The sequence below is a fragment of the Lissotriton vulgaris genome, chromosome 11 (assembly GCF_964263255.1).
Source record: "Lissotriton vulgaris chromosome 11, aLisVul1.2, whole genome shotgun sequence".
NCBI lineage: Eukaryota > Metazoa > Chordata > Amphibia > Caudata > Salamandridae > Lissotriton > Lissotriton vulgaris.
The window spans coordinates 962994907-963011192 of NC_141699.1; the positions used below are offsets into that span (position 1 = coordinate 962994907).

Below are 16286 nucleotides of genomic sequence, written 5' to 3' on the forward strand. Positions count from 1 at the left end.
AGGAGCAGTGCAATGCACACAATTGTCACCAGGAGTTAGCCCGAGCCTGTGTAGCTGCACCGGGGTGCGATAAAGCCTGTGCAAGTACTTGAAATGGATCCGACAAAGCCGGTAGTTCGGTGACAGCGTCTTCGTCTGATTACAGCAATATAGTCAGTCAGCCTGCGAGATGTCAATGCCATGATCAGCACCCCATGCCTCCCGAGCACGATCAGAGGAAATAGGGGTATACACTAGGGTGAGAGTGTATAATTTGGTGACTAATTTGTGTGGAGACGAGGAAGTATAGATGAAATCCAAAACCGGCATGGTGGGAGGGGGCTGAGGGAAAGTGGGGTGCAGTTTCCGGCAAGTGGCCCGCAGCTGGTAGAATAAAAGCATGTCCAGTGGCCCGAGGTGTCAGGAAGCGGATAAAAGATGTTCTCCGCATATAGATCAGCCACCGTCTTCAAGCCTAAGCGTGTCGCATTCCTAGACATGCTGGAAGCCTGAAGTGAGGGAAAGTCTTGGTGGTTCACTATTAGTATGGAGTTGGAAGAGAGCATAGGGACGCCAGAAAGTCGGCGCAGGCCAGACCAGGCCCATTGCAGCGTCTCGAAGGTGTCAACCTCAGCCCGAGGTCGCACCGCATGCACAAACAAAGCTGTGGACAGAGGCCAGGGAGACGCTACATCTGTCTACACTGCGACATGAGGCTGATAAGGGGAGGGGTAGATCCAGAAGTGCAGGAAGCTGGCCTGGGTGCACAAGCCATAGATCCTGAAGTCAGGCGCGTCCATCCCACCGGCAGACATGGGTAGAGTAAGGATGTCATAAGCTACTCTTGGCTCTTTACCCGCCCAAACAAGTGAAATTATTAGGGAGCATAATTTGTGAAAGAAATGAGAAGTGGGGGGGATAGGGATGTTTAAAAACAAGTAGAGAAATTTAGGAAGGACCACCATTTTGGCGATTGCGATGCGGCCCGCCAGAGTCAGCGGAAGTTGGCTCCACAATGGACTCCTGGATTCCAGCCAGTCTACCGCACACGCAAAGTTTGACCTTCACAGTTCATCCAGATCCCTACTCAGCCAGATACCCAAGTAGCGCCTGGGGCCAGAAGCCCACTCAAACGGAAAATCAGGTGAGAATGGCACGTGGCATCACTCAAGGAGAATAGAAACGACTTCCTCCAGTTCACCTGGATGCCCGACAGCCCACCAAAGCGAATGATCTCCCGGACCAGAGGGCTAAGGTTCTCTTGAGGATGGCAGACATATAGAGTAACGTTGTCCTCGTACATTGAGACAAGCAGGGAGCGGAACGAGAAACCAATACCGCCGTGGGTGTGATGCTGTCGCAATCTGGCGGGCAGGGGCTCCATTGCGATAGCAAAAAGCATAGGCGATAGCGGACCCCCTTGACGTGTGCCACAAGCAATAATAATAGGGTCGGAGACTTGGCCCTTAATGCGGAGACGTGCCAAGGGATTGGTGTAAAGGAGTTTAACCTTACGCAAAAAGATTTCACTGAAGCCCATACGCGGCAGGATGTAAAATAAAAAGGGCCACTACAGCGTATCTAACGCCTTTGTGGCGTCCAGCAAGGCAGCCACAGCCGATAGGTTAGGATTAATTTGATGCAACACAGAGAAAATTGTACGAAGGTTGTGCAAGGTAGCCCTACTGGGAATGAATCCTAATTGATCGGGGAGAGCAATGGTGAGCATAAGTATAAGAAGACAGGAGGCGATCAATTTAGCAAAGATGTTATTGTCTATGTTTATAAGAGAAAGGGGGCGGTATGAGTCGCGATGGTCAGCAGGCGTGTTGGGTTTAAGAGCGCAAGGTTATCAGCGTCTCGTGCATGGAAGGCGGGAAGAGACCGATATTGAAAGAGTCATTATACATAGCTGCCAGATGTGGTTCCAAGAGGTCGGTGAACGTTTTGTAGAACGAGGCTGGCAGGCCATCTAAGCCGGGGGCCTTATCTCCGGGTAAACTACTGATGGCAGCCAGTATTTCCTCCCTGGAGAACGGTTCGTCAAGGAATTTACGATGGTAGTCTTCCAACTAGACCAGCACAATGGAATCGAAATATTGATCGAAATCCTCCCGTGGCAGGGGAGTGCCAGCAGAATAGAGTTGTGAATGAAAGTCGAGAAAGCGGGATTTTATGTCCTCCGGAGAGGTAGTCCTTTCCGGGTTGCCATCACTTAAGGCCGTGACATAGGAAGCGGCGCGTGGTGGGCATAGAAGGTTAGCAAGAGTGCTCCCCGGGCGGTCTCCCCCGCCAAAACGACGCGCCCGACCCTCTCTGCCCAAAAGGGACAGTTCACAACCAGCCTCATCCGAGAATTGAGTGTGTTTTTGGCACAGTAGCGCCAGCGTCTAGGGACTGGGGTGCGCCGCCTGGGCGGCATCCAGATCCTTGAATTCCTCCGTGCAGCACCACGCAGCGCAGGCGGCAAGCCACGCAAATAAGCACAGCTTAGCCAGAGTGGTACGAATAGATCGAAGGACACCGACCGGCTTGGAAATACATTCACCCCGAATGACGGCCTTAAATTCATCCCATAAGGTGGAAGCAGATTCCACAGAGCCCACGTTTAGATCAAAGTAATTAGTAATCGCGGTTTGGATGTTCGCACAAAAAGCAGAGTCTCGGAGGGCGTTAGGGGGGAGGCGCCAAGTAAAGGTCCGTCGCGGGGAATGAGGAGAGAGGAGACAGATCCGGACCGGCGCGTGGTCAGAAAAGGTGCGAGCCATGTGCACTGCGTCGGTGAGCCAGGACAATGCGTCCGGTGAGGTCAGCCAAAAGTCTATGCGCGACCAACAGCCCCTTGTGCCAGTGAAGCAGGTGCCTTCCCGAGCGTCGGGATGGGAGTGGCACCAAACGTCATAAAGAGCGTTATTGGTTAGAATAGATGTGAGAGCTGCAGCTGCGCGCAGATGAGATGTATGGGAACCGGATCGATCCAAAGTCGCCAATAAAGTGACATTAAAGTCCCCCCCCCAAAGTATCGCCGCAGGGCCACACGAGGAGTTGAGGTGCCAGATGTGATTAAAAAAGTCTGCGTCATTGCAGTTGGGACTGTAGACCAAGGCAATCGTAACAGGCTGAGCAAGTAGTAAACCATGGAGGATCGCATACCTGCCTTCCAGATCAAGGAATACCCGGGTCTGGCAAGGAAGGCCCAGCCGTATCAAAATGGAGACACCCCTGGCATATGACAAGTAGGTGGCAGAGTGGGATTCCCCCCAGTAACGGAATTGGAGTCTGGAGATAGACCCCGCCAAAAAGTGCCTCTCCTGTAAGAGTCATATATCCACTTTGTGTCGCTGTAAGTGTGAGTGAATCAATCAGGTCTTGCGGTGATCATTCAGGCCCCGAACGTTCCAGGACCAGCAAACTACATCAGCCATAAGGGGGGCAGTTTTACGTGCAGCACCACGCAGCGCAGGTGGCAAGCCACGCAAATAAGCACAGCACACTTGAGGAACAGGAAAGAAAGAGGGCGGCAGCAAGTAGCACAGGCAGGAGGGAGAGCAGGCAACTTGAGATGGCCCACGGGGATATTCTACAATCTGGGCAGTACGGGAGAGGCGCACAAGCGTCCAACTAACAGGCATGGCTCAGAGCGCAAATCACCACAGGAAGCGGTAATAGCACCACACGGAACAAACTGCAGGAGATGCAGCACATAAAGGGAGGAAGGGACCAGTGGAGCAACAGGTTGACCATCAATACATGAGCAGTGAGCATGAACAGAGGAAGTCAGAGAGCACAATGCAGTGTGGCATACAAGACTGAATGTGAAGAACCAAAGCAGTAGGCACAGTACAATGTCAGTGTCGAAACATATGGAAGCATTACTGAACAACAATGCTGCGGTGAACTGAAGCCACCTCCTCAATAGAGGAGCAAATAACCCCACAACCCCGCACCCCATCCCAGCCCAACAACCCCAGACCTAGAAACTCCACCAACCCTGCATCCACTCCAATCCCCCCAATCAGGCTGAGTAGTCCACTCGCCCCACCCCAGGAACCCCCAACTAGGAGAGGAGGGAACGATGGGAGAAAAGGGAATCATCCCATGAGGGCATGGCAGGGCTAGGCATACACCCCTGTCAAAAAGCAGGGTGGCAAAGCTAAAGATATGACAGACATCATTCAAGAAGAGGGTAAAAAAAACAGTAATGTCTACACTATTCAATCGTTATCACTGAAACGACCAGCCCTGTTGGGCTGAGATGTAGAAGGGGAGGAGCGGGCATCTTTGTTCAGTCTCTTGGCAAATGACATGGCCTCGCTGAGATCAGGGAAAACAAGTGTTTTTATGCCCTGTCGAACCCTCAATTTCGCCGGATAGGCCAGGGAGTACGAAACCTCGTGCTTTTGAAGAATGCACTTGGCAGGAAGGAATTCTCTCCGGGCGGCTTGGACGGTAAGGGTATAGTCCGGGTAGAAGGAGAGTGCGTTACCCTGGTGGGTGATGGTTCCCCTGTCACGTGCGGCATGAAGAATGGCGTCCCGATCGTGGTAATTCAAGATCTTGGTGATGCTGGGGCGTGGAGGCAGCCTGGGGCTGGGACGTGGGCCGAGAGAATGATGGGCACGCTCCACAATGAATATCGGGGAGAGGACGTCACCGAAGAGTTCCTTAATCAGCTGTTCCACAAAATCCTCCATCCTAGAAATGTTGGTGGACTCCGGAAGACTTGTGATGTGGAGGTTGCTCCACCAGGAGCGAGCCTCCAACTCCTCATTCTTGTCCTGGATAATGGTCAAGATCTTGTCCATCTGTAGTAGTTACTGTCGGTCTTGGGTGGCAGCATCTTCAGCGTCCGACACTCTGGTTTCGACGTGGAGTATCCGGTTATCATGGGAGTAGACACGGGCCTTCAGTGTGTCCAAACGGGCTGAGAGTTGGTCCAGTTGGGTAGCTATACCCGTCACCGTAGATTTTACGTCCAGCATGATAGCCTTGAGGTCGTCCTCACGATTTGAAGAGGCCTCCATGGTGACAGCTGAGTTGACACCCTCAGAGCCCGCACCGTCCTTGCAAGAGGACCTCTAGAGCTCGAAGGCTATACTGGGTTGTTTTGCGTCATTTTTCCCCATGATGAGAGGCCCAGGCAGCAGAGGAGCGGCCCACACGAGGCAGGATACATTTAAAAAGAGCCAGAGGCCCGCAGACCCCCAACAGCTGGCAGCATGAATGCAGTGAGAGGTAAGTAGGTTCCACACAATGACGCCACTGGGGAATGGAGAAGAGAAACCTTGAAAGGAATAAATATATGTCGAGCCCCTGGGATTGAGAAGTGGTGTGGATGAACGATGGCACAACCAGGAAGAGCTCCCCCGAGGCACCAGGCTACTGAGGTTGTCAAGCAGGATACACAACAGGTTGCAGTCCAGTTCAATACAGGCAATCAGCCCATTCCCACAGGGCCACGGTGAGCTAGTCAAATGAGGGCACTGTAAAGCCAAAAGTCAGTGAGCCCATAGGAGGAACCAGGGTGGAGACCCACCATGCACCCAGCCACCTGACCAGGCTCAACAGGCAGAAGGCAATGATCCAGCCAGGGGGCACCCTGGGAGGCGAGGCCAGAGCGGCGGGGCGAGTCCAGGCACCGGGCGGAGCTGCAGGGGGTAAAGCAGGGAACAAGCGACCCCAAGGGGCCCACAAGGGCCACAGCGCCAGTTAGCAGGGTGCAGTAGGTGCAGCAGTGGTGATGTTAGATGGGCCAGTTAGGTGGCGACAAGAAGAGAACAAGCCAGGGGCTGGCGGGGCCACAGCAGGACTGAGGCCCGATCTTGCCAGTGCAGCCCCCAAGCGAGGATCAAAGCCAGGATTAGAGGCAGGCAGGGCACAGAAGGCAGCAGGCAGCACCCACGCAGCTCTGGAAGTGAACAGCCGTCAGGGGGGTGCACACCTAACTACGGCAAAGGCGAGTGGGGAGTCACGGGGGGCCTACTGCTCGCTGCACCGAGCCTGGGTACTCGCAGTGGCTGCACAGAGCAGTCGGGAGGCAGCCAAATGCACAGCGCCTACCCCACAGCACACAGGTTGGGCGGAACGGCCCGCAAGCCCCCAGCCCTGCCCGCAAAGCTACAGAGGCGGCTCCACTCGCCCGTGGGCAGCAGACGAGGTCTCAGCGGCGCCCAGCAGTCACCATCAGTTCCGGGCAGAGAAGGCCCGACCTCGTGGTCCAGAGGTCATAGGCCCGATATCCCTAATCAAGGGCGCAGCACCGCCGCAGGGCCCGACCGGGAGGTAGCGGCACAATGGTTCAGCGCCTCACTTGCGGGGGAGTCTGGATTTAACGTCCGCGTGCAGCCAGGGTAAGGATGTCAACAGGATTTTTACAGACATTAAGCTTGGCCGGCAGAGCCCACTCAGAGTGCGGCCATCTTGCAGCCGACCAAGCCACGCCCCCATGCATAATACAAACTTAAATATTTGACTTCCGATGAAAATCTATTTTTTAATTTATTCTTGCAAAAGATTTAATATAATTAAATAAAATTTAAAGAATTACATTTTTGTAGTTGATAGCACTGTCATATATTTTATTTGAATATGCCACTTAATTCCGCTTGCCGTCACTCCAGATGTTGTTACAACGTGGTTGTTACAACACATACACTGGATGCTGGAATAGTATAATTTACTATTCCAACTCCAGTCTGTGCGGACAGTAGGGAAGGTGTTGGATTTTATATCCAACACCTTCTCCCCCTTCCACAAGTCTTTGTTACGACTTGCGGGGTAATGGTATGCGTTGTTACAACGCGGTCGTTGTAACGACCGCGTTGTAACAACATGCAGGGTGACTGATTCGTAGTAAGGGCTGATTACCATTTTCTTTAGTTCATCAATTAAAAGAAATATATGAAAAATATTTACATCAATATTGTACATAACAAATATTTTTTATGTTTTTCCGAAGTTGAAAAAACTTTTTTTACTTTTCCTTATATTTTAACATCTAGAGGTCTCTGCCACTGGTGTGGACACCTCCTTGTGGTAAATAATGAAGACTTTTTCCATATACTTTGCCATGCAGAGCTCTCCACCCCAAATGCAGAGTCTCCTTATGGTAAATTAAAGGAAAAAATAAGCACTTTATTCAACTTGGAACGTTTGTAAAAATATTTTTTGTAAAATATGAAAGTAAATAAAAGGTGGTAACATCCATATGTTTGTAGAATGCCCATCGATACAAGGTTTCTGGCTGGATGTAACACAATTCTTTTAATACTTGGAGAAATGCTCCAGGTAAGCAAATCTTTGTTTTTTCTTTGGGTTTCCCGATAATTATGTTTCATTGATAAAACATAACAAAAAATTGATATTTGATCTAATTTTACTAGCTCATAGGGAAATATGCAAAATTTGGGTTAAAGCAACTCCTCCAAATAAAATAGAATGGTGGGCGTCAATAAAATACACCAATAGGTTAGATAGGGAACGTAAATGTAAGCAGAATGAAGTTTGGCTCCCCTTGAGAACTGGGAACAATCATTTATATAATAGTTCATTGATTAGCCCTCTATACCATATTGCTTAAATACTCTAGAGGTGTCTTATAGACGATTGGGAGAAACAGCCACCTATGGTTGAGTGTAGATGGCAAGGTGTAAAGTGAACCAATCTGGTAAATATAAAATCACTGGTTGGCGCCATCTCGGAAGTGATCAAGGAGTATAACTCTTGTATACCTGGGCAATGAGGATTAAAAAAAATAGTATATGAAAGTAAATTATTTTTGTATATTTATTTTACTATTTTAATTACTTGGCCATTATTTTTCTCAAGGTTACATTAAAAATATAGTTGTACCTAAATTTAAATAAATATTTTGGGGTATTCATTAATACTTATTGACAGTGATATATGGAATTTGATAATATTATTTGCTTATATTTTAATAACATTTATTGTTACATCATTTTTTAAATGCAAAAATGACCATCAAAATATTTTCTTATTAAATTAAAAAAACACATTTTGAACACTAAAATATATTTATTTATATTTTTGACTAGGTAATCTAATTTAATGTTATTTCTTATAGGGTTTTATTTTAATTCCGTAACTCCATGTGTGGTGCTGAACTTACTCCAGCTCTGATCCGGAGTCCTGTACTGCTGTTTTAGCTCCTTTTTTGGACAAGTACCGTTATAAGCCTCCAATCAGAAACTCCCATCAGAGGAATGGTGTGAGACACTCGCCTCGTTCTTTCATGAAAAAATAGATATCATTCAGGCTAGTTTTCCACCTCCTAGTGTGGGAAATGACATGCCAGGTGTCGCTTTAGGGTTAGTAGAAAGCCAGGAAGAGCCGGGCCATGACCTAACCATCAGTATTGAAGTGTGCACTATGAACTCTTTCTCTCCAATCAAATTAGACGGCTCTCTGCATGCCTTAAATGCCTCAAATCAGGTTCCCCGCTGGATCAGGCCCACTCCTTTATTCTTGCCTTGGGGCAGAGGCTATTAACCCACTCATGAACCAGATACTAAAAACGTCCCTCTTGTCAGCCACAGTACCTACCAAATGAAAACAAGCAAAGGTTATCCAGCTGCTTAAAAAAGCTCAGGCAGACCCCTCTGACCTATTAAACTATAGGCCAATCTCCATCCTTCCCGCCTTCTCTAAACTTCTAGAGAAACATGTGAGCCAGCAGCTATCATTAAACCTTGAAAGGAACTGCCTACTTCACCCTACTGCCTACTTCACCCTACTGCCTAATTCACCCCAGCCATTCAGGCTTTCGCCCTAATTACAGTACCAAAACAACACTGCTGGAGGCAGTTGATTCCATCCGACTTGGTCTGGAAGTGGGCGCTGATGGTCTTGTTAGACCTATCAGACGCTTTTGATATGGCCTCACACCAGATCTTCCTGACACATCTCCACTCAATTGGTATTGGGGGTTGGCCTGGAAATGGCTGGCATCTTTCCTCGAGGGGAGTGGAGGGGGCAGGTAGTATGGTGTAATCCCTACTCAGCCATGTCTCACAACTGAAGGTTGGTGTCCCGCAGGGCTCTGCCCTGAGTCCGACCTTGTTCAATGTCTACCTCACACCTTTGCCTACGTTGGTGGAATCCTTAGGGGCAAAAATTGTGTCTTACGCAGATGACACCCAGCTGCTGTTCATGTGGAAGAACAACGAACCCTGCGCTGGCAAGTTAATTAGTACTTGTCTTTCAGCGGTATTTGGGTGTTTGGCTGTGAACCAGCTGTAATGTAATGCGGAAAAGACAAAGCTGTTTTTCTTTAGCTTGCATGCAGAAACACAGCTGCAATCCTTCTGGGCAGCAGATGTGCCTACCCGTCATCAAAAATCACGTGGTGAAAAACTTGGGTTTTGACTTTGAAAATCAGCGACTATTTCATACCCATTTAAATTTGGTGGTGGGCACTTGCTTTGCCCTCCTGCGTCTTCTTCTAAAGATTTTGTTCCTTCTGTCTGTGGCAGCCAGGCAACAGGTGATTTAAGCCCTGATCATATCTCGTCTTGATAATGGGAACTGCCTTTACTTGGGCAAGACTTGGGCAAGACCAGGTATCTGATGGACAGGCTTCAGCTGGTCCAGAATGCAGCGGGCCAAACTATCTGCGAGCTCCCCCATGATGCTCACGTATCAAACCTTCTGAAGAGTCTCTATTGGCTTCCAGTAAGGAAAATAATTATCTTTAAGACACTACTTGTGACCCAGAAAGCGTTATACGGAATGGGCCCTTGCTACCTAAAACACAGGATCTCGCTCGAAGTCCCACAGAAAAATCTCCATTCCTCAAATCTCTTCCTAGCCAGTACTGCATGTATTAAAAAAGCCAGGTTAGGGGGAAAGGCCCTCTCCTTTCTGGGCCTGTCCCTCTGGAACAAACTGCCTCTGACCCTCAGAAGCATTAAGTCTACTCCTTTGTTTCGGAAAAAGCTGAAAGCGTGGCTTTTCTCTACCCCATAATCCCCTCCCTTGCCCCCACTGTTACCTTTTGGCATTCAGCGCCAGGACACTCCTTGGAGTAGCAGTTGCGCTTATAAATACCCCTACATAGACATAGACGTGCTGTTTTTTAATAGGAATGGGTATTCTCTCTTGAGGGTGGTTAGTCTCCCTTCCTGAGCCCCTACTTACTCCACCCATTCCCCCTCCCCTCCCCTTTAGTCATAAGTATTCCCCATTTTCAGACGTGTAAATAACACAAAATAAGACAACAGTCCTTTTCCATCTATGCACCCAGGAACTGGAACAACATCCCTGTATCAATCAGGGCTATCCCAATGCTGCTCCAAATTCGTGAAGAGTTGAAGACTCCCCTCTTTAAGGAAGACTACCCCACAATGCACAACTCAACTTCCTCTCCAATTACTTGCCAACTTAAAGCTTACCTTCGACCATATACAGTGCTCCACTGCCTTTTCTCTAGGTTAACACTATAGAAATTCCATATACATCCATCCATATATATACAAACATTCATACATACAGACATGTTCCTGCCACTCCCCTGCCTTTGCACATTTACTGAAAAAACTTAGGTCCATACAGAAACTGCACACCTATTTCCTACAGAAAAAGATGGGAATGGCAGTGGAATAAACTCTGCACTTAGGTTTGAAAATAGCATTTTGTAGTATGTTGTGTAGTACTACAAAATGTCCCACAAAATGCTGTTTGAGAATAACCCCTAGGTTTCTAAGGGCCTCCCCTTTTTTAAAATACTACTGTATTAGTTTTATTCACATGTATTTCTAGACAGTTCAACAGACATAAAGCCTGCAATACCTTTCTGTCACTTGATCAAGAACATTATTGGTTAAAGCTCCTATCTTATCTACCTTAGAGAAGTCTGAACTAAAAAACATTTGATATTGCTGAATTATGTTGTGTTTGCAGCCCAGTCTGCAAAGTGTTGTAGAACTTGGCCTGGATACCATTTGCTTGAGTGTCTAAAAGTGAGATTGATCTATAGTTATTAAGTGCTCAAGCAGAAACATTTTTTTGAAGGAAATTCATAATAGCACCTCTCCAGTTATCTAGACATTCAGATTTATATAATCAAAGCAATCCAGGTTCCCATCTACAGATGCTAACTTGACTGTTAATACAGTATCAGTACTTTTTAAATTTATTTTCATTTGTTGGGTTGTTAGGAATAGAACAGCAGAACTTCCCAACTGTCCCTCTCCTCCCATTCCCCTCCAACCATTATAATGAGCATGCCACAGCAGTCACTATCCAGTAATACATTGAGCCTCATTACGATGTCGGTTGGAAAGCATTCCGACCGACTTGGTCTCGGAATGGTTTCTGACCGAATCGTATTCAGGGAGTCCGACCAACCGATTACAATGATTCCGAACACTGTTCGGTCGGACTTCCATTGACTTTAATAGGAGCCTGTGTTCTGACCGACTACACAGGCTCCCATTGAAAAAAAGGGTGGGTGGGGAAGATTGTGCACCCTGTGGCAGGCACCCCATGGTACCTGCCACACTGTGCATGGTATTGAACAGGGGCTCCATGGGTACCCCCACGGAGTCCATTTGTAGGGCCCCAGGTGAAGGGGGGGCTGCTATGGCCCCCAAAGTGGTATTCCGACAGCCAATGCGTGTCAGAACAACCGATTCGGAAAGTCTGTTTGAATCCGACATCGTAATACGTCGGTCGGAAACGTGCTCCATAGACCCTTACGAGTTGGCTCCCAATGACTCTGTTACTCCAAATGCAGTTTAGAACTGAGTCCGAAAATCCGAATGATTTCTGAGTATCGTAATCGATCGGCCGGAAGGCTTTCCGAATTGGTCGGAAAGGTAGGTTCTGAATCAGATTCGGATGAACCCAAATGCCATTCGGATCCTTTCCGACCGACATCGTAATCAGCCCCATGGTATCTAGACAGTACAAGCAGATTTATAAGTTCATATATGATCAGTACTTTTTAACTTGTTGTTCAACAGTCAAATATAGTGGACACTGGAATTTCCAGCCTCCCTTTACTCTTCTAAACTTGGGACCAGACATACTAAGGATTTGTGCAAGGGCTTATGGGACTCTGAGTGAGGCATACAAAACTCTACAAAGAGCAGTGACTAATCAACCTTCTTGTGCAACACATATTTTATACTGACAGTTAACCCTCATATTTCAAAATGATCTTGCACTGAAGGGTGTGTCTGGAGACTGCCAGTACAAAACCTTAGATTTTAGTAAAACAGACACAAGCAAAGAGCCAAGTGGCATATCATATGATATATGTACATGTAACTTGTGTTGTTTATCCTAAAGCAGACATTTTACATATTTGACTCCTGTGCTGGTCTCCACAGAGCAGTTTGCCTTTGTTGACACAGCTCTGAATGATGCAGAACAGCCGCATTTAGCGTGAGTTCTGCAAGTGACATAATCTACAGGTGACTCTTGCTAACGCTGGTGCTGTGCCATATTTCATGCAATGGTCAGTTACATGAAAGACAGTAAACATAAAATATGGACTCCCTTGTGGCATCAAGAGAAAAAGACTGATACTTGGGCTTATTAGAGTCTTTGTGATGTACGGCGGTACAACTCAGGTAAAGGCATTGTATGCCTTCACCATGCATTTTTTACCATGCATGATTTTACCACAAACATGCTTTTACAACGCATGCCATTACCATGCATTGTTTTTATTTATACAAACCATGTATTTGTGGGGAAGAACCCCACACCCCCAACTTACCTTAAATCTGTGGTAAAGGCATGCGTTGTAAAGGCATGCACGTGGCAAAAATATGCATGCTAAAAAATGTGTGGTAAAGGCACAACATGGTAAAAACCTCGCTGAGGCTGTTTCCAGAGTCTTTGTCACACCAGCTTTCTTGAAGCCACAAAGATCAAAATATTGCAAATAATTTAGTGCATCTGAAAATTCTAAAATTATGTATAGACTAGCTATGTTCCACAAGATGCAGTTTAGTCATATGAAGTTTGCCTTTTTCACATTTTTTTGCCTGCTTATGTTTGGCTGCCATTCTCCTCAGTGCCTACCAGCCAGGGCCAATTATTTCCTTCCTATGGCCTAAGACACCTCTCTAACTCAGTATATCATGTATGCGCATTTCTCTACGTCAGAAAATTTCAAGTGCCTTAAAAGGGTCCTAAGCAGTGTTTGAAAATGAGCCCAGTGCATTTGCATGAGAGTGAATGATTTTGTCAATTTGTATTGCCTTGAAGACTACTCGGTGGGCTTAAATTAAATCCACTAAGTCCTCACTGTCAAAGTAACTAATGTTAGTTCATGCAATCATTTCTGAAAGCTACTAATGCAATATTAACACATTTAACATACGCCAGATCCTCAAATTATATTTGAAAGTCAAAGGTTAGTATCCTGAATGAATTTAACATGATTACCATTAGACATGTAAGTTGTATCCAGTATCACATTCTTTGCATAACCAGCATTTGGAGGGGCAAGTACTTAGATTGATTTCCTTGTCTTTGATTTCCTTGGGTCTCTTACTAGAATTGCTTCATGTCCTCCCATAGGTATTAAGCTTCCTGAGCCTTAAGTGATGGTCAATTAATGATATAGTACTCCATGTGGATTTCTTCCACCTGTTTTGCTGGTAAATCGGGCATCTGAACAGATGTGAGCTAGTCAGGCATTCCGCTTTACATGATTGAGCCCTTCCGGAGTTGTCTCCTACATACCCATTAGCAAAAATCTAGAATTGCCTGGTTATATTCGGTGGATTATAAGTTTTGGGGGCTTTCCTCAAGGACTTTCAAATGATATTCTCTGTGGCCACTTTCTCTTACCTACAACATAATTTAAATAAATAGGGGTTTCCACATTTTACTCACCAACATGTTATCCACTAATCTAACCTCTACTCTGATTGACGTGAGCTAACCTTGGCTATCCTTAACTTCTCTTATAGAGTCATCAACATCATTTACGAAACAACACCATTTACCTTATTGCTCATGAAAATAAATATACACCTTCATGCTGAACAGGACCCTGAAACTTTCATTTGTTTTTATAGTAGGTTTTCTTCTCCTATTCAAATGGCCATATCTGAGCAGTGATGACCAATTGGTGGTGCATCAGGTTTGAAACCATCTATATTCTTATTCATGTTGGTAACAGTTGTGCCTAACAGTTCTTGTAAATTGCCCAAACTATCTATAATAAGACTGCAGCTCAATACTTCTCAAAAGGGTGTCCACTTTGGAAGGGAATACCTTATAAGGTAACTTCTTGAATCTATCATCAAATGAAATGATGCAGTTTGCCAGTGTCCCCTTGGAGATCTATCTTTTCCTTATGCCATTTAGAGCATGAGCTGTGGCATTGAGAGTTGAACGAAGATTCGCAATAACCTTCACCTATACAAAAACGTCTCTCTCTATGATCTTTAACATTCATATTTGTGAGCTCATATAATGTCATTGCTGCCTTTCCAGGGCATGTTTGTGCCACTAAAATATTGGCGAATAAGGGAGGGGCGGCATAACTAGAGGTTCTTAATGGCCCACATAGAAAGGAGTAGAAAGAAGGTCCTGGAGGATCTGGGACATAATTGCGAAATCAATGGGTCTATCATCTTTTTTTGATGTCTCTCTTCTTGTGAGCTAAAGTAGTCGTAACTGGGACATACCTGGCAGATGGAAGGGGCATTGACTTTTGACTTGTTTTTTCAATTCTGCCATACTTTTTAAAAGGCAGAGATAAAACCTTAACCCAAACAAATCCTCATACATTTTTTGTGTCCAGTGGATGGATTTAGACATCATATGAATGACCTTATTCAAACCTGGTTGGAGGATCATTGTTTACTTGCCCAAACTGTCATGTAGAGTATCATGAATGGAATAACCCAAGGGAAAAAAGTGCTGCCCACTATTGTACTGGCCATATTCCTCAGCCAAACTCTAGACATCTCTACTCAAGGAAACAAGAAAGACGGTATATGGTGGTGATCAATTATAGCCTATGGAAATTACTCACAATGAAACAATTATTGATTGAATTTTGATTTAATGAGAAATTACCTACTAATCAACCATTTTTTCTAGAAATAGCAGCCAATACAAATTTCTCCAATTCCTTCTGTTTTTGCTTCAGGATCTCTGGACATGAACTTCATGATACAAACAAAAAGTCTTAGGACATAAACAAATAACCACAGTAATAAAACAAACAGCTGCTACAGGTTGGGTAATACAATATCAATCAATGTATTGTCCCCCAATGGTTTTCAAGATTATAGGTGTTTATATATTAATTTTAGGTCGTAATCCACCTAGGATGTAGTCACACTTGCAAGAAGTCAACTGGAGACACATCCACTCGTTTTCTTACACCTTGACAAACAACTGAATTAGTCCAAAATCCATTTACAAGATAGACTCCTCTGCTTCTAAGACTCTACAAGTCTTGGCTGTATTTGATTCTGGCCTTCTAAGGAAAAAACGAAACAGAAGAAAACACATACTGAAAAAACCTCAGTTTTGGTTCCAAACACGCTGCTTCTTCCTGGACTTATCCATCATGTGAAGGACCCATAAACTTAACGGGAGTGAAGAACGAATGTGAAAACTCTAGTGTCCTCCTCCTCGAGCTCTTCAGTGTTCAACTTCACCTGAAGTCACTGAGCGAGGTTTGGAGAGGAGGTAAATCACACTGCCAGACCGACAAGTGCACATTGAACATGAGGTAAATTATGTAAATGACAGCAGTCTCTTTCAAATTTTATTCAACTCACTACTTAGAATAAGAAAGTATTAACTAAAAATAAATAATCATTAATTATCTTATTTCTATAAATGACATATTTTACTATGTGACCTACCGGGACTTCCCATGCACCATCCTCCACCATGGAAATAAATCATTGCTCTCCTTTGAGTATGTGAGGACTTTTTTGGAACATATAAATAAACAGGAACATTATTAAATGTTGTCTTGGTCACTGTGACATTCTCATCTGATGTTGCAGGGACATTGTTTGATGAAACAGCAAGCTTCATAATGTCCACATAATCCACCATCCCAATCATATCAGTAAACTCGGCCTGCAAAAAATAAAACAACAATAATTTCAGCATCCTATATCCATGTAATAAATGTAATTTACATGTAAAACTTAGAATGCCATATCACATATGTCCCAAAACAAAAACAATGTTACCTATTCAGTTGCATGCAAATGCTTGGTAGTTTTTAAAGTAATTTGACATTGGCTCAATGTCAATAAAAAGGGTGGAAGTTGAACAAACAAGAAATCAGGCTA

The 16286-nt window shown here is 45.4% G+C and overlaps 1 protein-coding gene across 1 annotated transcript in view; it reads right to left on the bottom strand.

Annotated features, from left to right (window-relative positions):
* The window catches only part of LOC147683760 (arylacetamide deacetylase-like), a 142354-nt gene that overhangs the window by 74089 nt on the left and 51979 nt on the right, over positions 1–16286 (bottom strand). The window contains exon 2 of the mRNA XM_086944129.1: positions 15846–16068. Within this exon, the coding sequence (XP_086800255.1) occupies positions 15846–16068 (223 nt within the window). The remainder of the gene's footprint in view (positions 1–15845; positions 16069–16286) is intronic.